General features: G+C 56.5%; 2 protein-coding genes across 2 annotated transcripts in view; both read right to left on the bottom strand.

Annotated features, from left to right (window-relative positions):
* LOC104540838 (calpain-1 catalytic subunit) overlaps positions 1 to 2,341 on the bottom strand; it is a gene marked incomplete at its 3' end in the record, with an annotated part of 11,724 nt that extends 9,383 nt beyond the window's left edge. Inside the window, exon 1 of the mRNA XM_010184741.1 lies at positions 2,320 to 2,341. The remainder of the gene's footprint in view (positions 1 to 2,319) is intronic.
* Positions 2,342 to 7,128: 4,787 nt separating this feature from the next.
* On the bottom strand, positions 7,129 to 13,870 carry TMEM63B (transmembrane protein 63B; the record flags this gene model as incomplete). Its single annotated transcript, XM_010184740.1, has 14 exons — positions 7,129 to 7,293; positions 8,090 to 8,170; positions 8,405 to 8,520; positions 8,661 to 8,828; positions 8,990 to 9,095; positions 9,263 to 9,425; positions 9,559 to 9,624; positions 10,787 to 10,873; positions 11,634 to 11,740; positions 12,009 to 12,162; positions 13,017 to 13,154; positions 13,299 to 13,432; positions 13,522 to 13,645; positions 13,790 to 13,870. Coding segments are annotated over 14 exons (1,690 nt in total), but the record flags the coding sequence as incomplete, so codon positions are not given.
* Positions 13,871 to 14,437: the final 567 nt, after the last annotated feature.

The raw sequence follows: 14,437 nt of genomic DNA, 5'->3' as shown, positions 1-14,437 counted from the left end.
CGCTGCTTGTCCCCCCCCGCAGCCCCTCCCCCCGGCGCAGCTTTCCAGGACCTGCCCTCTTCCCGGCTCCTCCTCACTCGTCGCAGCCGTCGTCAGCGACCGCCCCGCAGCTTCTCTCAACCCTGGGCCCCTCTCCCTTTCTTCCTCCTTTCCCCTCTCCTTCTCCAGCCGCCCCAGCTGCCTGAGCACTGAGTCAATCGGGCCGGGAAGGGAGGAGCCCAGCGGGGCACAGAGTTAGCTCTATCTATGGGGCCGGGGAGGACGAGGGAAGGAAGAGGCGGGACGGCCCTTCCCAACACACGCGACACCAGGGTGACTCAAGCCTCGATGGCGGCCAGCGGAGCAGCCTGCTGAGAGGCACCGGGAAAGGAATGTGGGATGCAGCAGGGCACCACGGCATCGGGAGACTGGGGCAGGGCAGAGCCCCCCCACTGCACCCGTCCCTCACCCTTCCCATAGTCCTTCCTCTTGGGGGGTTTAATTCGTGCGCACTGCACTGCCCTGGCAGGGGCCTCTGGGGGGTGTCTGGTCCAGCCTCCCATGCAAGCAGGGTCATCTGCATGCAGCAGGGCTATGGGGTCCCTCGTCATGGGGTTTGCAGCTTACCATGCCCCTCTCCCCAGCACCTCGGTGGGGCAGGTGCTGAATATCCCAGAGGTTTCTCTGTGCGAGGCAACAGAGCATGGTAAATAACCAAGGAGCCAGCAATCCACCCAAATACCAGGCTAGGATGCTAGCGCTGGCCTGCTGCCTGCCCAGAGCCCCGTCTCAGGGGAGCAGGGTAAAGCCTGGCTCCACAGTGGCAGCTCTCCTTGTCCTGAAGTGCTGCGATAGCTAAAGGGAAGGCAGGGAGCAGCGAAAAGGATGCAAGCTCTTGGCATGTGCATAGGGCATAAACCTGGCTGCTAACCCAAAGGGCTGCCCTAGCCAGAAGCTTTTCAGGAGGAAAATCTCCTCCTTCCCATCACTCTTTTCCCTGGGATGCTCCAAAGTCACTATCCTTCTCCAAGGCAGCGCCAGCCTTTCTCTCCTTTACAATGGCCCCAAATCTATGGTGCTCAGCCCTTTTCCACTACCTCCTCCCTCCGACTCCTGCTCTGCAGCCAGCACACTGGTAGCTTCCCCCAGTGGCAAGACACTCGCTGCCTGCAGAGCTGGCAGGATGGCTCCTCTGGTCCGAGCTGGGGGGGGCTGCGGGAGGAGGAATCCCAAAAGTAGTCTCCTGCACAGCCTCCAACTCCCACCTCACCACCTCCCCAGCACCCACACTGCAGACTGCCGAGGGCCTGGGCGCTCCTCCTGGCTGCAGCCCCTACCCAGCTCCGTGCACCCTCTCCCACCCTGCCTACCGGTGCTGTACATGGCGGTGGACATGGATAGCTGTGTGGTACCGAGACGCGGGCACCGTGTGCGTTATTCTTAGCTCTGTGGCTCAAAATAGGAAGGTTTGTGCTGAGTGGCAGGCGGAGGTCACGCAAGCGCAGAGCAAGGGAAAACGCTTCAGACCTCAGGATGGGACAGGAACCACATGGGAACCTTTGAGAAATGTTGGGGGGGGAATGTGTGTGCTGACACCCCCCTAAGCTGATGGTGATGGACACTGCAGGTCCTTCATGGGAAAGGGCCCACAGAGACAAGCCTCCAGGGCAGTTTTTCACACCAGGCAACACCCAACCACAATATGATACTTCCCAGTATCAGCGACACCTCCAGTTCCTTCAGGTGGAAGCAAAAAGGCACGCTGGTCCCTGCAGGACCCTGATACCTGGTGCACCTTAGCATGTGTCCTGGACAGCATCATTGCTGAGGTCCAGCCAAAAAAATCTCTGCAGATCTCTGGTTCGTCAGCAGCCCTTGGAGGCTGAAGTGATGGGGGAGAAGCAGAGACTCCCTCACTCTCTTTAAAACCAGCTAGGTCAAGCCAGAACGCCGCATCCTGCCACATCCTCATCTCGGGGCAAGGAGCCACAGCCGCCCCGAGGGTCCCCACAGCGCAAGCAGCTCCCAGCCCTCTGCCTGCCAAAGATCCTCCTTTCCCACAGGTTCCCCTTTATGTTCCCGCATCCCCCCGACATGCTGCGGCCTTGGCTGGGGTTCAGCATCGCATCGGTACCCAGTTTCCCCACCGCCCGGACTGGGAAGACTCCGGGGCTCTGCGGCTGCTTTATCTAATGCAAAAATCCCTACGAATACAAAGGGGATGGGAGTAGGGAATAGGCAAGCCTGGAGCAGCTCGGAGCCCGGGGGGCTCCCCACAGTGCTCTCCCCATGCTGGGGGTCGGATAAGGGTGAGGATGAGGATGGGGGGGATGGACTTACGGAAGCCGCCGCCGCCACCGCCACCGCCCTGCTCCAGCCCAGCCCAGCGCGGCCCGGCCCCGGGGAAGGTGGGGTTTGTGCGGGCAGGATGTGTGAGCGAAGCCGGGAGGACGGTGGGAGGAGGAATTAAAGGCGCAGCGACCGCTCAAAGCTACAAGAGGGAGTTACTAGGGTTGCTGGTGTGGTCCTGGCTGCTGTCACCTTCTCCCAGCTCTTGGGGATGGCGGGGTACAGCCGGGGGCACTCCTTCCACCTTTGCTCCGAGCAAAAGGTTCGGTGCACACGGAAAGCGGGGTCGGAAGGAGAAGAGAAAGCGACTTTCCCCTGGGAAAAGGTTGGGGGTGACACGGCACTGCCCCACGCTGCTGTCACCCCAGCTTAGCTGGGTGAAGCTCTGTGCTGCACCTCGTCTCAAGACTATTGCCTGGTGTCAGGGTTGAGTGTGGTGGTCCCAATGAGTGTCACCAACCATAGGGTCCCTTCTTCTTCCCCTGTGCTCACACCACCTACTCCAGGACTGGGCATCCCTGCAAGCCCAGGCAGTCACAGCCAACACCCCCACTGCCAGCTGTCCCAGCACCCCTGCAAGTTTGGCAGTGGCGGCCGGCACCCACCCCACCAGCTGCCCTGTGCTGCTGAGTGCCAACAGGGCCCATCCCAAGCAGGTCCCACTGCCCTCTGGGGCTTCCAGCAGGGTGCCCATGCGTGTCCTCCGTGACTCATGGCATGGCTATGCCGGGTGGTGCCGTTGCTGGCAGGCATGGCCGCAACGGGGCTCACCGCTCTGCATCATGCAGCCCAGTGTGGTGCAACATGACTTTGTCTAGCATGGCCCAGCATAGTCCCCATGGCTCAGCAGACCATGGTTTGGCTTGGTGTGACCAGCTCAGCTCAGCCCTGTTCAGCACAGCCCACCCCATCTCACCTGCCCCAGCTCCAGGAAGCAGCTCTGCACCACCATCCTTATGGTGCCAGGGCCAAAGACGGTGATTCCAAGGGGTGTCACCAACCATCGGGCTCCCTCTCCTCCCCTCATGCCTGGCTGCAGCCAGGGAGGCTTTGCTGGCACCACCTCCCTGCAGGAGCTGACATCCAGCTGTTACCCCAAGGGCTTCACAAAGCACCTGCTTCCTAATCCACCCCACCCCAAGGGGGCAAACTCCTTGCCAAGCAGGTTGCTTATGGGGTCAGGAGCTGTGTCCCTTGCCTGAGGGAAGGGCAACAGGGATGGTCAAGACCAGCTATAGCATGGTCCTGCCACTGCAGTCACACAGAAACACTCCAGTCTCATCCAGAAGCCACTGGAGCTGCCCTGTCCCATCCCCACCAAGGAGAGCCTGCCACAGGCAGCTCATTCTGCACACACTGGTGCAGAGGAGGCTTTGGGGTGCCCTGGTTTGGGGTGCTGCAGTTGTGACTTCAACTTATCCTCACCCAGAAGGCAGCTGTGCCACTGCCCCCAGGCTGGAAGAGTAGGGAGTCCCTGCTGGGGTCCCCAGCCAGCTCTGCATCAAGCCGCCGGCAGCAGCATGCCCTCACAGGAGGAGCAAGCACACTTGCAATGCAAAGTACCCAAATGGTACCTGCCAATTTTTTCTCAGGTTTTGACCACCCTGAGCACTCAGATCCACCCAGGACAGTGCCTGCCCTTGCTCATCTCTCGCCTCATTACCCTTCAGTGCCCTTTAAAGCTGCTTTCACAGCTGACTCCCCTGGGGTATGAGACAGCTCCTGTCTAATCCTGCCACACAGGCTGTCCCGTGTCCTGCCCCTTGTGCCTGGGAGCAGTTTCCGTCAAATACCTGCACAATTTCCTTGTTCCCTTCTCTCAAGCTTCCCTTTGCAGTGATGCCTGCAAGGACTTGGCAGCAGGCACCATTCTTCAGTTCTTTGTCTGTGACAAGCGTTGCCTTTTCCCAATCCTTTAGCTGGGGGCTGCCAGGGGAAGAAGAGCTTTTTGTCCCCTGCTCACGCTGTGCCACTGGCACACGAAGCCACAGAGTCCGAGCACAGGGAGGTGGGAAGGGAGGTCCACCCGTCCATCTCTGGGAGGCCCCACACCTCACTTCTGTTGCACCATCCTCCAAGCAACAGCCGCTGTAGACAAGTTTACGTCTGCTCAGATAAGGGCCAGGGCAGCAGCTGCCTGGGAACCACCTCTGTGCCGAAAGGGAGCGGGGAGCAGTCCTGGGGGTGGTTGCTTGCTGCCTGCCCCCCTGCTTTAGGGACAGCTGAGCTACAAGCACCACCACGCAGCAGGAAAGCTCCCCTGCCCTCCCACACCATTCCCAAATCATCCCAGCCTCACACTGCTCCCCATCCATCCACCTGCTTTTAGCAGCACAGGTGTTGATGCCTCAGCAGGCCAGAGGGAAAACCCGCTTGGGCTGGGAGAGCTGGGTTCCCAGCAGCAGGGCATGGCTTGTGCTCACACAGGGGGAGCACACAGCCTTGCACTCCTCCCTTAGCACCACGCATGCTCCTGGGGTCCCCTCCTCCCAGGGCCCAGCCCCCAACCCACTCCACAAAGAAAAAACCGCAACAACAATAGGTCCTTTTTATCCTTTTTTTTTTCCTTCTTTTGTACACAAATATATACAGGGTATTATACACAACTCTACACAGACAGTGCCACTCTGAACACACGGCTCTCTGCAGGCAGAGCCCCAACAGTCGCAGAGGCAGTCCCAGGCCACAGCCATCCCTAGAGACTGGAGCATCCCACCCCCCTGCTGGACCAGACTGGAGGGTAGTGGGTGCAAGAACTGGGAAGCAGGATCAACGTCCGCCCCTGCCCCAGCCTAGGAGCTCTCAGCTCACACGTTTCCTTCCTAGCTCATCCCTGGAGGGGATGGGTGACACTCACCGTGACCCTCTGCACCCACACATGCTCCAGCCCCAGCCGAGCCCTGGGAGCTGAGGTGGCCTGCCCTCCCACATCTCTTCCCCTCCATCACCCCTTTCCTCCAGGCCTGGGATTCCTATAGAGAGGTGTACAGGAACGTCAGTTACGTCCCCCTTGGAGCAGCCCTCCGCCTGCTCCATGGCTCTGGCTCCCCTCCTCTAATGGGGGGGTGAGGGAGAGAAAAGCCATGGGATGTGACTGCCCTTCCCCAGAGCAGAGCTGGGCAGGGCTGATGCTTCACTTGTTCAGGTCTGTTAAAGTGCTTGGAGCTCCAGGGCCAGCATGGGTGATTGAAAAAGTAAATGACTGTCCCCTTCCACCAGTCCTGTCAGACCCCAGAGGGCACGGCCCCAGCGAGCCAGAGCAGCACCCACAGATGACAGGCAAAGGGTGGGAGGGTCTGCAATGAGCACCAAACAGGATGGTGGCAAGGGGTCAAGGGAAATAAATATAGCTCAGTAGCAAGGATATTTATTATTTTCCATTACATTTTACACATGGGGAGAGAGGAAGCAATTGAGGGCAACTGATCCTGACCAGAAACCTCCCCTTCAAACAGGGCCTGACCTTCCTGGGGATGCCAGGGGCTCCAGTCCACCTCTCCCATGAGTCCTGTCCCCTCACTGCCTCTGGAACACAGCTATCACCAGGGAGGGGGCAATGGCAGAGGTAGGGGAGGAGCAGCCTCCCTCTCTCAGGCTGGGTGAAGCCAGGGGAGCCTATGCCCAGAAGAAAGGCAGAACAGCCCCAAGAGGCTTTTGTGCTCCTGAAGATGGTGGGCTGGCATGGAGAGGGTTCCCAGGGGCTGCTCTCCCATGACTTCCTCACTCTACGACCACCTTAGCTGGGGGAAGACCTTGCAGCAGTGCAGGGAAGGCAGCCCACAGGGCCCCATCGCAACCAGGCAGCACCGACCCCAGAGGGTGCTGAGGGTCTGCAGTCCAGGACCCTTTTTCCTCCCCTCTCCCTAGCACCCAGGAGACCCCCCAGCAATTCTCCCTCCATGCCCAGACCTGACCTTGCCATGCAGACACAGGGCAGTGAAGGGGGTTGCGGTACCAGGTAGGGGTCAGGTTGATTTTTGTTTGAAAGGGGAGTAAAATGTGCAAAAAAAATGCCACTTAAAATGATGCTGCAACCCCCTGCCTGTGCCTCAGGGGCAGGAGGGGACAGGATCTGGGGAAGAGGCTGCCTGCACCTCCTCCTGCCTTTGAGAACATCCTCAGCGCCCCTCACCCTGTGAGGGGCCGCCCAGCTGATGCCAAACCCGTGCCCCTTTCCCAGGGTGATGCCACCCCTGACCACAAGGCCAGGCCCACGGTAGAGGGGAAGTCCCTGTCACCACCCCTGGCTCCTGGCATGCAAGGGGTTGAGAAAGAGCACGGGGACAAGGTGCGACAAAAGTCACCCCCCTCCCTAGGTGGGGCTTCCAATACACTGACTAAAGCTTTTCTTTTATTGCCTTCCTGAAAGTCTAATAAATTACTACCATTTCTTGCCAGGAGGATGAGGAACAGAGGGCTCTGCTAAGAAGACCCCAAAGGTTCCCCTTGTGCCCTTCCCCACCAGGCACGCAGCCTTCCTCCTCCCTGCAGGCCCAGAGCAGCACCGCGGGGAGCACAGTCCCCCTGCTCCCCAGCCCCTGGGATTTTGGGGTCCGGGGACACGTTAAAGAAGGTAGCTAGTAAAAAGCATGCCTGCCGAGCTGCCAGGCTGGTGCAGGGGCGGAGGGGCAGGGAAATGGAGAGCTTGTGGCAGGGCCCCTGCCCTCACTGAAGGCAGCGGCCCCGGGGGTTGGGCAGGTGAGGGCAGCGGCCAGCACCCTTGGGTGCCTCTCCCTGGGTCTCCCTGCGCACAGCCTGCCCTGCTGCTGGGCCTCCTTCCCCTCCCGCCCTCCGAGGTCCCTACTGGTGGATCTCATTCTCTATCAGGCTGTCCTCACATGACTGGAAATCCGTGTCATTCATGCCGTCTGCGTTGATGAGCTCCTCGTCCTGCGACCCCTGCTCCTCTGACTCCGTTGCTTCACCCTCTGGCGAGGAGTCCTGCAGCACTTGGGCGATGTACTTCTGCTGGGAACATGCCAGGGTGGGCGAGAGGTGGGGAGAGAGCAGAAACACATGTGAACTTGGGAGGCTTCTTGTGGCAGTGGAGCACAACACGCAGGGCGCCATGCAAGAGGTTGAGCAGGGGGATATGGTGTGAGGGCAAGGAAGGGTCCAGACTCCATGGGATGTACTGGGAGAGGGAGTTAAAGCAGGGTTGGCTTGGTCCTACAGCAGTGGATGAGCCACACCCCAGCATCCTGGGACAGACAGCACCCCCAGAGAGCCAGGACTCAGATAGCAATGGGGTTCTCAGCTCTTTGGAGCTCTTGTGGACTGGAAGATCATGCTCCCTTTTTTGCCAGTTCATAAAACTGACTCTAGGATCTCAGAGTTGGGCAGGAGAAACCCCAAAAAGCATTTTCATGGCCTTCAAGGCAACGCCAATGCTGACCCCTTTACATTGGCACTGGGACCAGCCCAGTGAGTGACAGCCTTTGCTGGTGGGCAAGCGTGCAAAGATGCAGAAGAAGGGAGACTGACCCAGCTGGATTCACTGCCCCAGCCGAAAAAGAGGTAGAAAGTAAATGCACAGCATCTGAGGAGCATCAGGAAAGGGTTGTGCATGTGGGGTTTGACTTTATCACCCAGCTCAGGTGAGGGGCACAGTGCCCAACACTTGCCTCCCACTAACACTGGGTGGCTCTGGGTGCTGCCTCAGAGAGGTGAGGAGAGACGTTCTCGGACAGGGAGTTTCCTCCCTCTTCCCAAACCTGGGTAAGGAGTGTGCCAGGGTACCGACATAGGGACAGGGACTCACAGCTGATTTGGGAGCCGGCAGACTGGTGGCAGGTCTCCCATTCTGCCTGTTTTCTATGGCGTCCACCTCTGTGTGGTCAATCTGGAGAGGAAAGGAGAAACTAAGAGACTGATGTGGCAACACATTTGCTGTCCCACCACAGGACCAGCCCACAGGCAGCAAGGACAGCCCTGGGACTGTCTCCTCTGTGAAGCCGGGATGAGAGGCTCTGCTGGGGACCAGGCTGGCATCCCCCCAAGAGCCCCTGCTGTTTTGTGGCTGAGCTGTGCTCCCAAGGAGAAGGGTCCCACATCCCCACCCAGAGCTCTGCCTCACCTTGTAGTTGTGAGCGCTGAGGTATTTGAAGTGCCCGAAGCAGACATGACACAGGCAGATCACAATGGTGATCACGAGGACCACAAAAGTGAACATGGAGGTGGGGGCCAGGAACCCTGGGGCAAAGGAAAACCAAAGTGGAGGTGTCAGAGGGACTTTGACCACGCCCCATGTCCAGGGGCTGCCAGCCCCACAGCGCCATGAGGGAAGTGGCTCTGCAGGAGACCAGAGGGTGGCATCCCAGCCCAGCACTCACCTGTACGCATGGTGGAGAAGAAGAGAAGCCAGAAGAGGCAGAGGATGGGGGCTGCCACCACTTGGTTCACAGCCCCTGAGTGGATCTTCTTGTCCAGCTTGGCAGGCAGGTAAGCATAATACAGGTTGTATCGGTCCACCAGGTGCTTAAGCAGCATGTACATGAGCCCTGGGAGAGAGGGGAGGGATGCCAGCAGAGAGGATAATCAGATTCCTTCCCAGTGCCTCTGGCTGACAGGGAATATCTCCCCCAACCCACCCTTCCTGCCCCTCCTCCTCATCAAGCTCTCCCCAGTTTCTGATGCAGGGAGGCAGAGGAGTATCACTTACCAAAGGGGACAATGATGGGGCAGGTGATGCTGTATGTCATGACCACAGTGAAGACGCACATCATCCAGGCGTAAGCAGCCCCAAACTGGAACTCATAGGCCTGGTGCTGCAAGAGGGAGCAGAGACTCATCAGCACAACCCTGGGAGCTCGACAGGGGTGTGCAATGCACCCAGCTGTACGTACAGCATGGGGTGAACTGCATCAGGGTCTCATCACAGCACTCTCATTCTCAGGTGGGGGCCACAACCCACCCCCTCAGCCCTGCTACATACTCGTTTGACATTCCTCCGCTCAGCGGCTGAGCGGGCCAGGCAGAGGCGTATCATGTACATGAGCAAGCCGGGGATGCGCAGCAGGTCCATGGCGTTCCCGATGAAGGCAGAGGCGATGACGTAGTTGACGAAGAAGGCCCCGTTGTCCGGCAGGAACACACACCTGGGTAGGCACAGTGAGAGCAGACTGCAGGAGGCGCTCTTCCCCTTGTGGGGTAGCAGCCAGGAGCACCCAGTACCTTCGGGTGCCAACAAGAACCCCCCCAAAGAAGGGCCTTCTGCTCAACTCCACTTACTCAAATCGCACAGCGGCTTCGGCGAGGAATTTTTTGTCAAACAGCCAGCGGAAAAACACATCCAAGCTGTGGGGGAGGAGGGCAAGAAGAAAAGAGGAAGTCAGGAGCTGTGACAGATAGGCATGCACATGCAAATAAGTGGAAGCTGCTCTAGAAGACCCAAAGCTTTGACCATAGGCTGCTTTGATCCCTCTTGGGATGTGTCACTAACAATTATGTAAACCAGACACTGGGAAATCAGTGCAGCATCCAAAAACAGTTGTAAAGCTTCCCACTCATGTGTAGTGTTTTCCCTTTGCCCTGATCTCATCAGTGAAGTATTCTCCTCGCCTCTCTGGGCACAACATCCATGCCGGGAACAGGTGACTGACTCTACAGAAGAGACTGGTTAGGTACAAGGTACCCTCCAACACAGAGATTAAACAAACAGAAAAAACCCTTAGGAGAAACAAATCCCATTTTCCTCAATTCTGATTTTTTCAATATAAAACCCATCTAATCCTCTGGCATCTCAGGTACAGGTGGACTAGAGAGCTCCAGGGGCAATAGCAAGGGAACTGAGTCCTCAGAAGGATGCATGGTCTGTTGAACAGTATCTGGTCAAAATGCACATCTTCCAAGAGCATTCACCTCCCCAGGTTGTAAGGTTATATGCAACAAGACACTTTTAACCTGACTGAGAAACACTGCTGCAGTCACTCATCCTTTTGCCTCTATCAGAGGGCTCATCTATTTCTCAGGAGTTGCCTCAGTCACTGAAGGGCTGTATCCCAAATCCTGAGTTTAGGGAGAGTGTAGATCTCCCACCCTACAATGTGTAAGTAACTCCCTACCACAATAAGGGCACCCTGTCCCACTCTGACCCCCTAGTTTTTCCTCCCTCACACTGTTCTCCTGCTCAGCCACTGCTCTGTGCTGGGATCCCGCGCCAATGGCTGGCAGCTGCTGCACCACTGTTTGCCACAGGACATTTCTACAACGCCTGCAGGAAGACTTGGGGCCCACATCCAAACAGAGCCTACACATAACTACCCCAACCCAGTCAAGCAGTGCAACCTACTCAGTTTTGGTTCAAATGGGGTCTGGCCCAGCCCCCACACCAGAATGAAATGATGGCGGCCAGGGCACTTGCACAGCAGGAAAAAGAAGGTAAGTGAAGGAGGACAACCAGGGGTGCATCTTAGCCCTCTTTGTGCTCTAGGTTTCTTCACTTGCTTTCCCCTCCTACCTGCTCAGGCCCAGCGATGGCAGCAGCAAGACCATGAAGATGAGGAAGGTGTAGCACTTGTGCATGGTTGTCCTGTTTTCTCCAGACCTGAGGGCAGAGAGGAGGCTGTTAACCTTTCACTGTCCTGTCAGCCCCAGGAGTGGTGCTCCCATCTCTTTGTCATCAGAAAACACTTCCCAGTGTCCAATTTGAATCCTACTCTGTCCACTACTGGTACATGAACGTACCCTTTTTCCCTTCAGTGTCTGTTCTCAAGTCTCAGTTCCTCCCTCCTTGTCTCACAGGCCCTCCTAGCCCTTGTATCTTTACTCTCCGCAATCATCTCTTGACCTGCAGTCCTCCCCACGAGTTTTTGCCACATAGAGCAGAAAACAAAGCTTACATTGCACATCCTGTGGGGAATGCGCTTCACAAGCAGCACATTTCTAGTGCTCTGCACTTCAAATACCATCCCTGTGGGCAAATGCCATAGCGGCTAAGGTGATTTTCCCTTGGAAAAGCTATGAATTACACATGGGTACAGGCACACCACCCCACCTGTTCATCTGAACCAAGGCTTCCCTTGCTACCAGCATTTCTCACAGTGACTAGTCCCAACTCCTTCCAGCTTTCTTCTTGTAGACCTACGTCAAGCTCTGCTCAGACAACCACACTGTACAACAGCAGCTAAGGACTGGCAGAACAGCTGTCCATGGCAGACCTCAGGTGTTCAAGAGGTGCAACATGCTTGGAGTAGAAGACACAAGTTCAAGCAGAAGGATCCACCCAGGAGCTTTATGTCAGTGATAAGTGTCTATGGCCAGGTAGCACACTGGTATGAATAAGAACAGGTACTGGCTGTCCTTACCTGGTCCAGTGTGCTTCAAAGAAGGCAGAGTAATACACTATGGTGGGCAGCAGAGCAGAGAAGCACCACAGCAGCAGGGTGGGGAAGAACTGGGTGATGATGGGGTTCTGCAATGAGACAGAGAAGAGACCGTGTGTTACACAGTGGGGCAGTTTCTGTGCCAGCCACAGGTACAGCTGCCTTTACTGACACCAAATCCCTGCCACCACAGCTGCCACTGCAACCTGGCCAGGCCCAGCATCTCCTTCATGATAGGGCTGACAGGACCTGGGGAATGCTGACAAACTCTCTCCCTACCCCCTCCCTTGCAGTGGCTGTTGTGCCTTGGGGTATTCCCACGGTACCCCATCCTGTGACCATCTCCAAAGGGCTTACATTAAGGTACTCCACAGGCTTGGTGACGTTGAACTTGTCCATCGTGGTGATGATGATAGCAGGGGTGGTGAGGAAGAAGAGGAGGATGAAGAGGACCACATTGATCACGAGGCAGCGGATCCACCAGATGAAGCCCCGGATGGAGAGGTGTTCCCTGGGAAGGCAGAAGGAAGGCATCAGGATGGCTGCATAGGGGAGGAGGGCAGGTCTGGGGCCTCACATGCACACCACGGCCCAGCCTGCATGAACAGCACTTGAGGTGCCAGCCCAAGGCTTCCCCCCTCCAAGTCAGATCAGACCTTGTCGTGGTTTATACAGCTGCTCTATCACCCGATGCCTCCTCCCCACCTGGAGAGGGGTGTCGGGAAAAGGAAAGGAGATACGTAGTTTGAAATAGAAATATATTTAATAAAATAATATCAACAACTAATATTAATAACTGTTATAAAATGCACAAGAGTTATACTCAGCCAACACTGTGGGGGAGTAGGCCTCAGGGGTAGGATGGTAAACAAGTCCCTCTCGAGATGTCAGCCATGGAAGAGGGAAGGAGGAGGAAGGAGGAAGAAGGAGGAGCAGGAAAGGGCTGTCCCCACCAAACTTCCCAGCTTATAGTGAATGTGACATTTGTGGTATAGAACAAATCTGTTGGCTAGCCTGGGTCATCTACCCTGGATTTTTGCTCCTTCTAATTTCAGCAAGTCTTGAGTTAACCAGGTGCAGACGACCTTGATCACTATGGCAACCTGCATAGCAGAGGCTGGCCACAAGCTAAGAGTGTCTTATCAACTTTGTTCCCATGAAATAGTGTTGTAGTCCTTACAAAATCGCAGTTTTCCTCAACAGAAAACTGGCTCTCAAATTCTGTCCCAGTAAACCAGGACAGACCTCTAGCTCAGCCAGGCTGGCTTCAAGAAGAACAACTCATGCAGTTACCAGAGGAGCAGATGGGGAGGGTGCACCTCTTTCGCATCGGCAGGGCCCGCTGAGCCCCACAGAGCTGCTTACCAGTAGATGTTCTGTGGGTCAGGGGCATAGCTGACGGTCCAGTTGGAGACATGGAGGGACTCGCTGCAGGAGGAGGCCCTGGGCTCCCCACGGCACGCACAGCCCTGGCACTTACAAGCGTTGAAATCTTTGAGGATTCTGGAGGAGAAAAAAGGAGGTGCTGACACAAAGGGCTGGCAGGGAAAAGCTGAAGGGGATGCCTTAGTGCTGGCATTCCTTTGATTTGAGGCAGGAGCTGGGATAGGTCATCTTCCTGGGGAGGACAGGACCCTTTGCACTCACATGGCTGTGATGGTCTCATTGTGGAAGGTGACAAAGGCCATCCCCAGAGGCTTTTCATTCACCTTCTCCTTCTCCCGCTTATAGTCATCTTTGAGCTTCTCCTCCAGCTTGGTATAGTACTCAATGGCCTCCACCTGGGCAGGAGGACAGGGGTCAGAGCAGAGACCTGGGGACCCAAGCCCCCACATGCCTTGCCACCCAACACCTCCAGCTCTCTCCCCACCTCCTCGCAGCCCCTGATGATGCAGCAGCACAGGTGGCCACAGGGCTTGGGGTTAATCATGGATGGAGTGTTCTCCTTGCTCTGCAGGTTGGTGAAGTAGATTCGCCCACGCTCAGCTTTCTTCCTGAAACAGGAGAAAGACAGACAGACAGACAGACAGACAGAAAGAAAGAAAGAGGGTGGCTCAGAAAAGCTTCTGTGGCACCAGACTTGAGGGGGAGCCTGCAGCATCAGCCCACCCTGCCTTCTCTCCCAAACCAGAGGTTACCTCTCTGCATCAAGGAACATCAGCCGGGCAACGTCATAGCACGGACGGGCCTCTAGGACGGTGCAGTTGGCATAAGCCTCCCTGTGGATGGGAAGCACCAGCTCATCACACCCAGTACCAAAAACCATACCTTCAAGCAAACTCCATGCATCCAGGACTTCTCTCCTGCCCTGGGCCAAGTGTCACAATGCATACCAAGAGCTTGTTGGGGCATAAGGGGAGCCTGCAGGCTCTGTCCCTTATAGCAGAAGCAACACATGGGGCAAACACTACATTCTCTGGGCTTTGGCACGAGGAGACTCTTTGGACTTTCACCCTGTGGCAGCAAGGCACCTTCTAAGCCCACACCCCCTTTCTGCCTTCATAAGCCACAAGGCACAGGGTCAAAACAAAGCAGAAGGGTTCCCAAAGGGTACAAAGCATTTGTCCTCTCCCCATGGTGCTTCTAAACATGGCCCTGACAGTATTCATTGAGGTCTTGATGGAAGGGGAATTAATTTTTGGTTTGTTAAAAAGAAAAATATACTTTTCTACAAGGACTGTGATCAGGGCAGAAGCAGCCACAGAACAGCCCCATAGTCACTGCTTGAGCTGCCTACATCTCATATCTGAACTTATATATCCCACAGCATCCTCACAGCTAAACTG

The sequence above is a fragment of the Mesitornis unicolor genome, unplaced genomic scaffold, assembly GCF_000695765.1.
Source record: "Mesitornis unicolor isolate BGI_N332 unplaced genomic scaffold, ASM69576v1 scaffold23765, whole genome shotgun sequence".
Classification (NCBI taxonomy): Eukaryota; Metazoa; Chordata; class Aves; order Mesitornithiformes; family Mesitornithidae; genus Mesitornis; species Mesitornis unicolor.
This window is presented reverse-complemented; position numbering and strand designations above follow the sequence as displayed.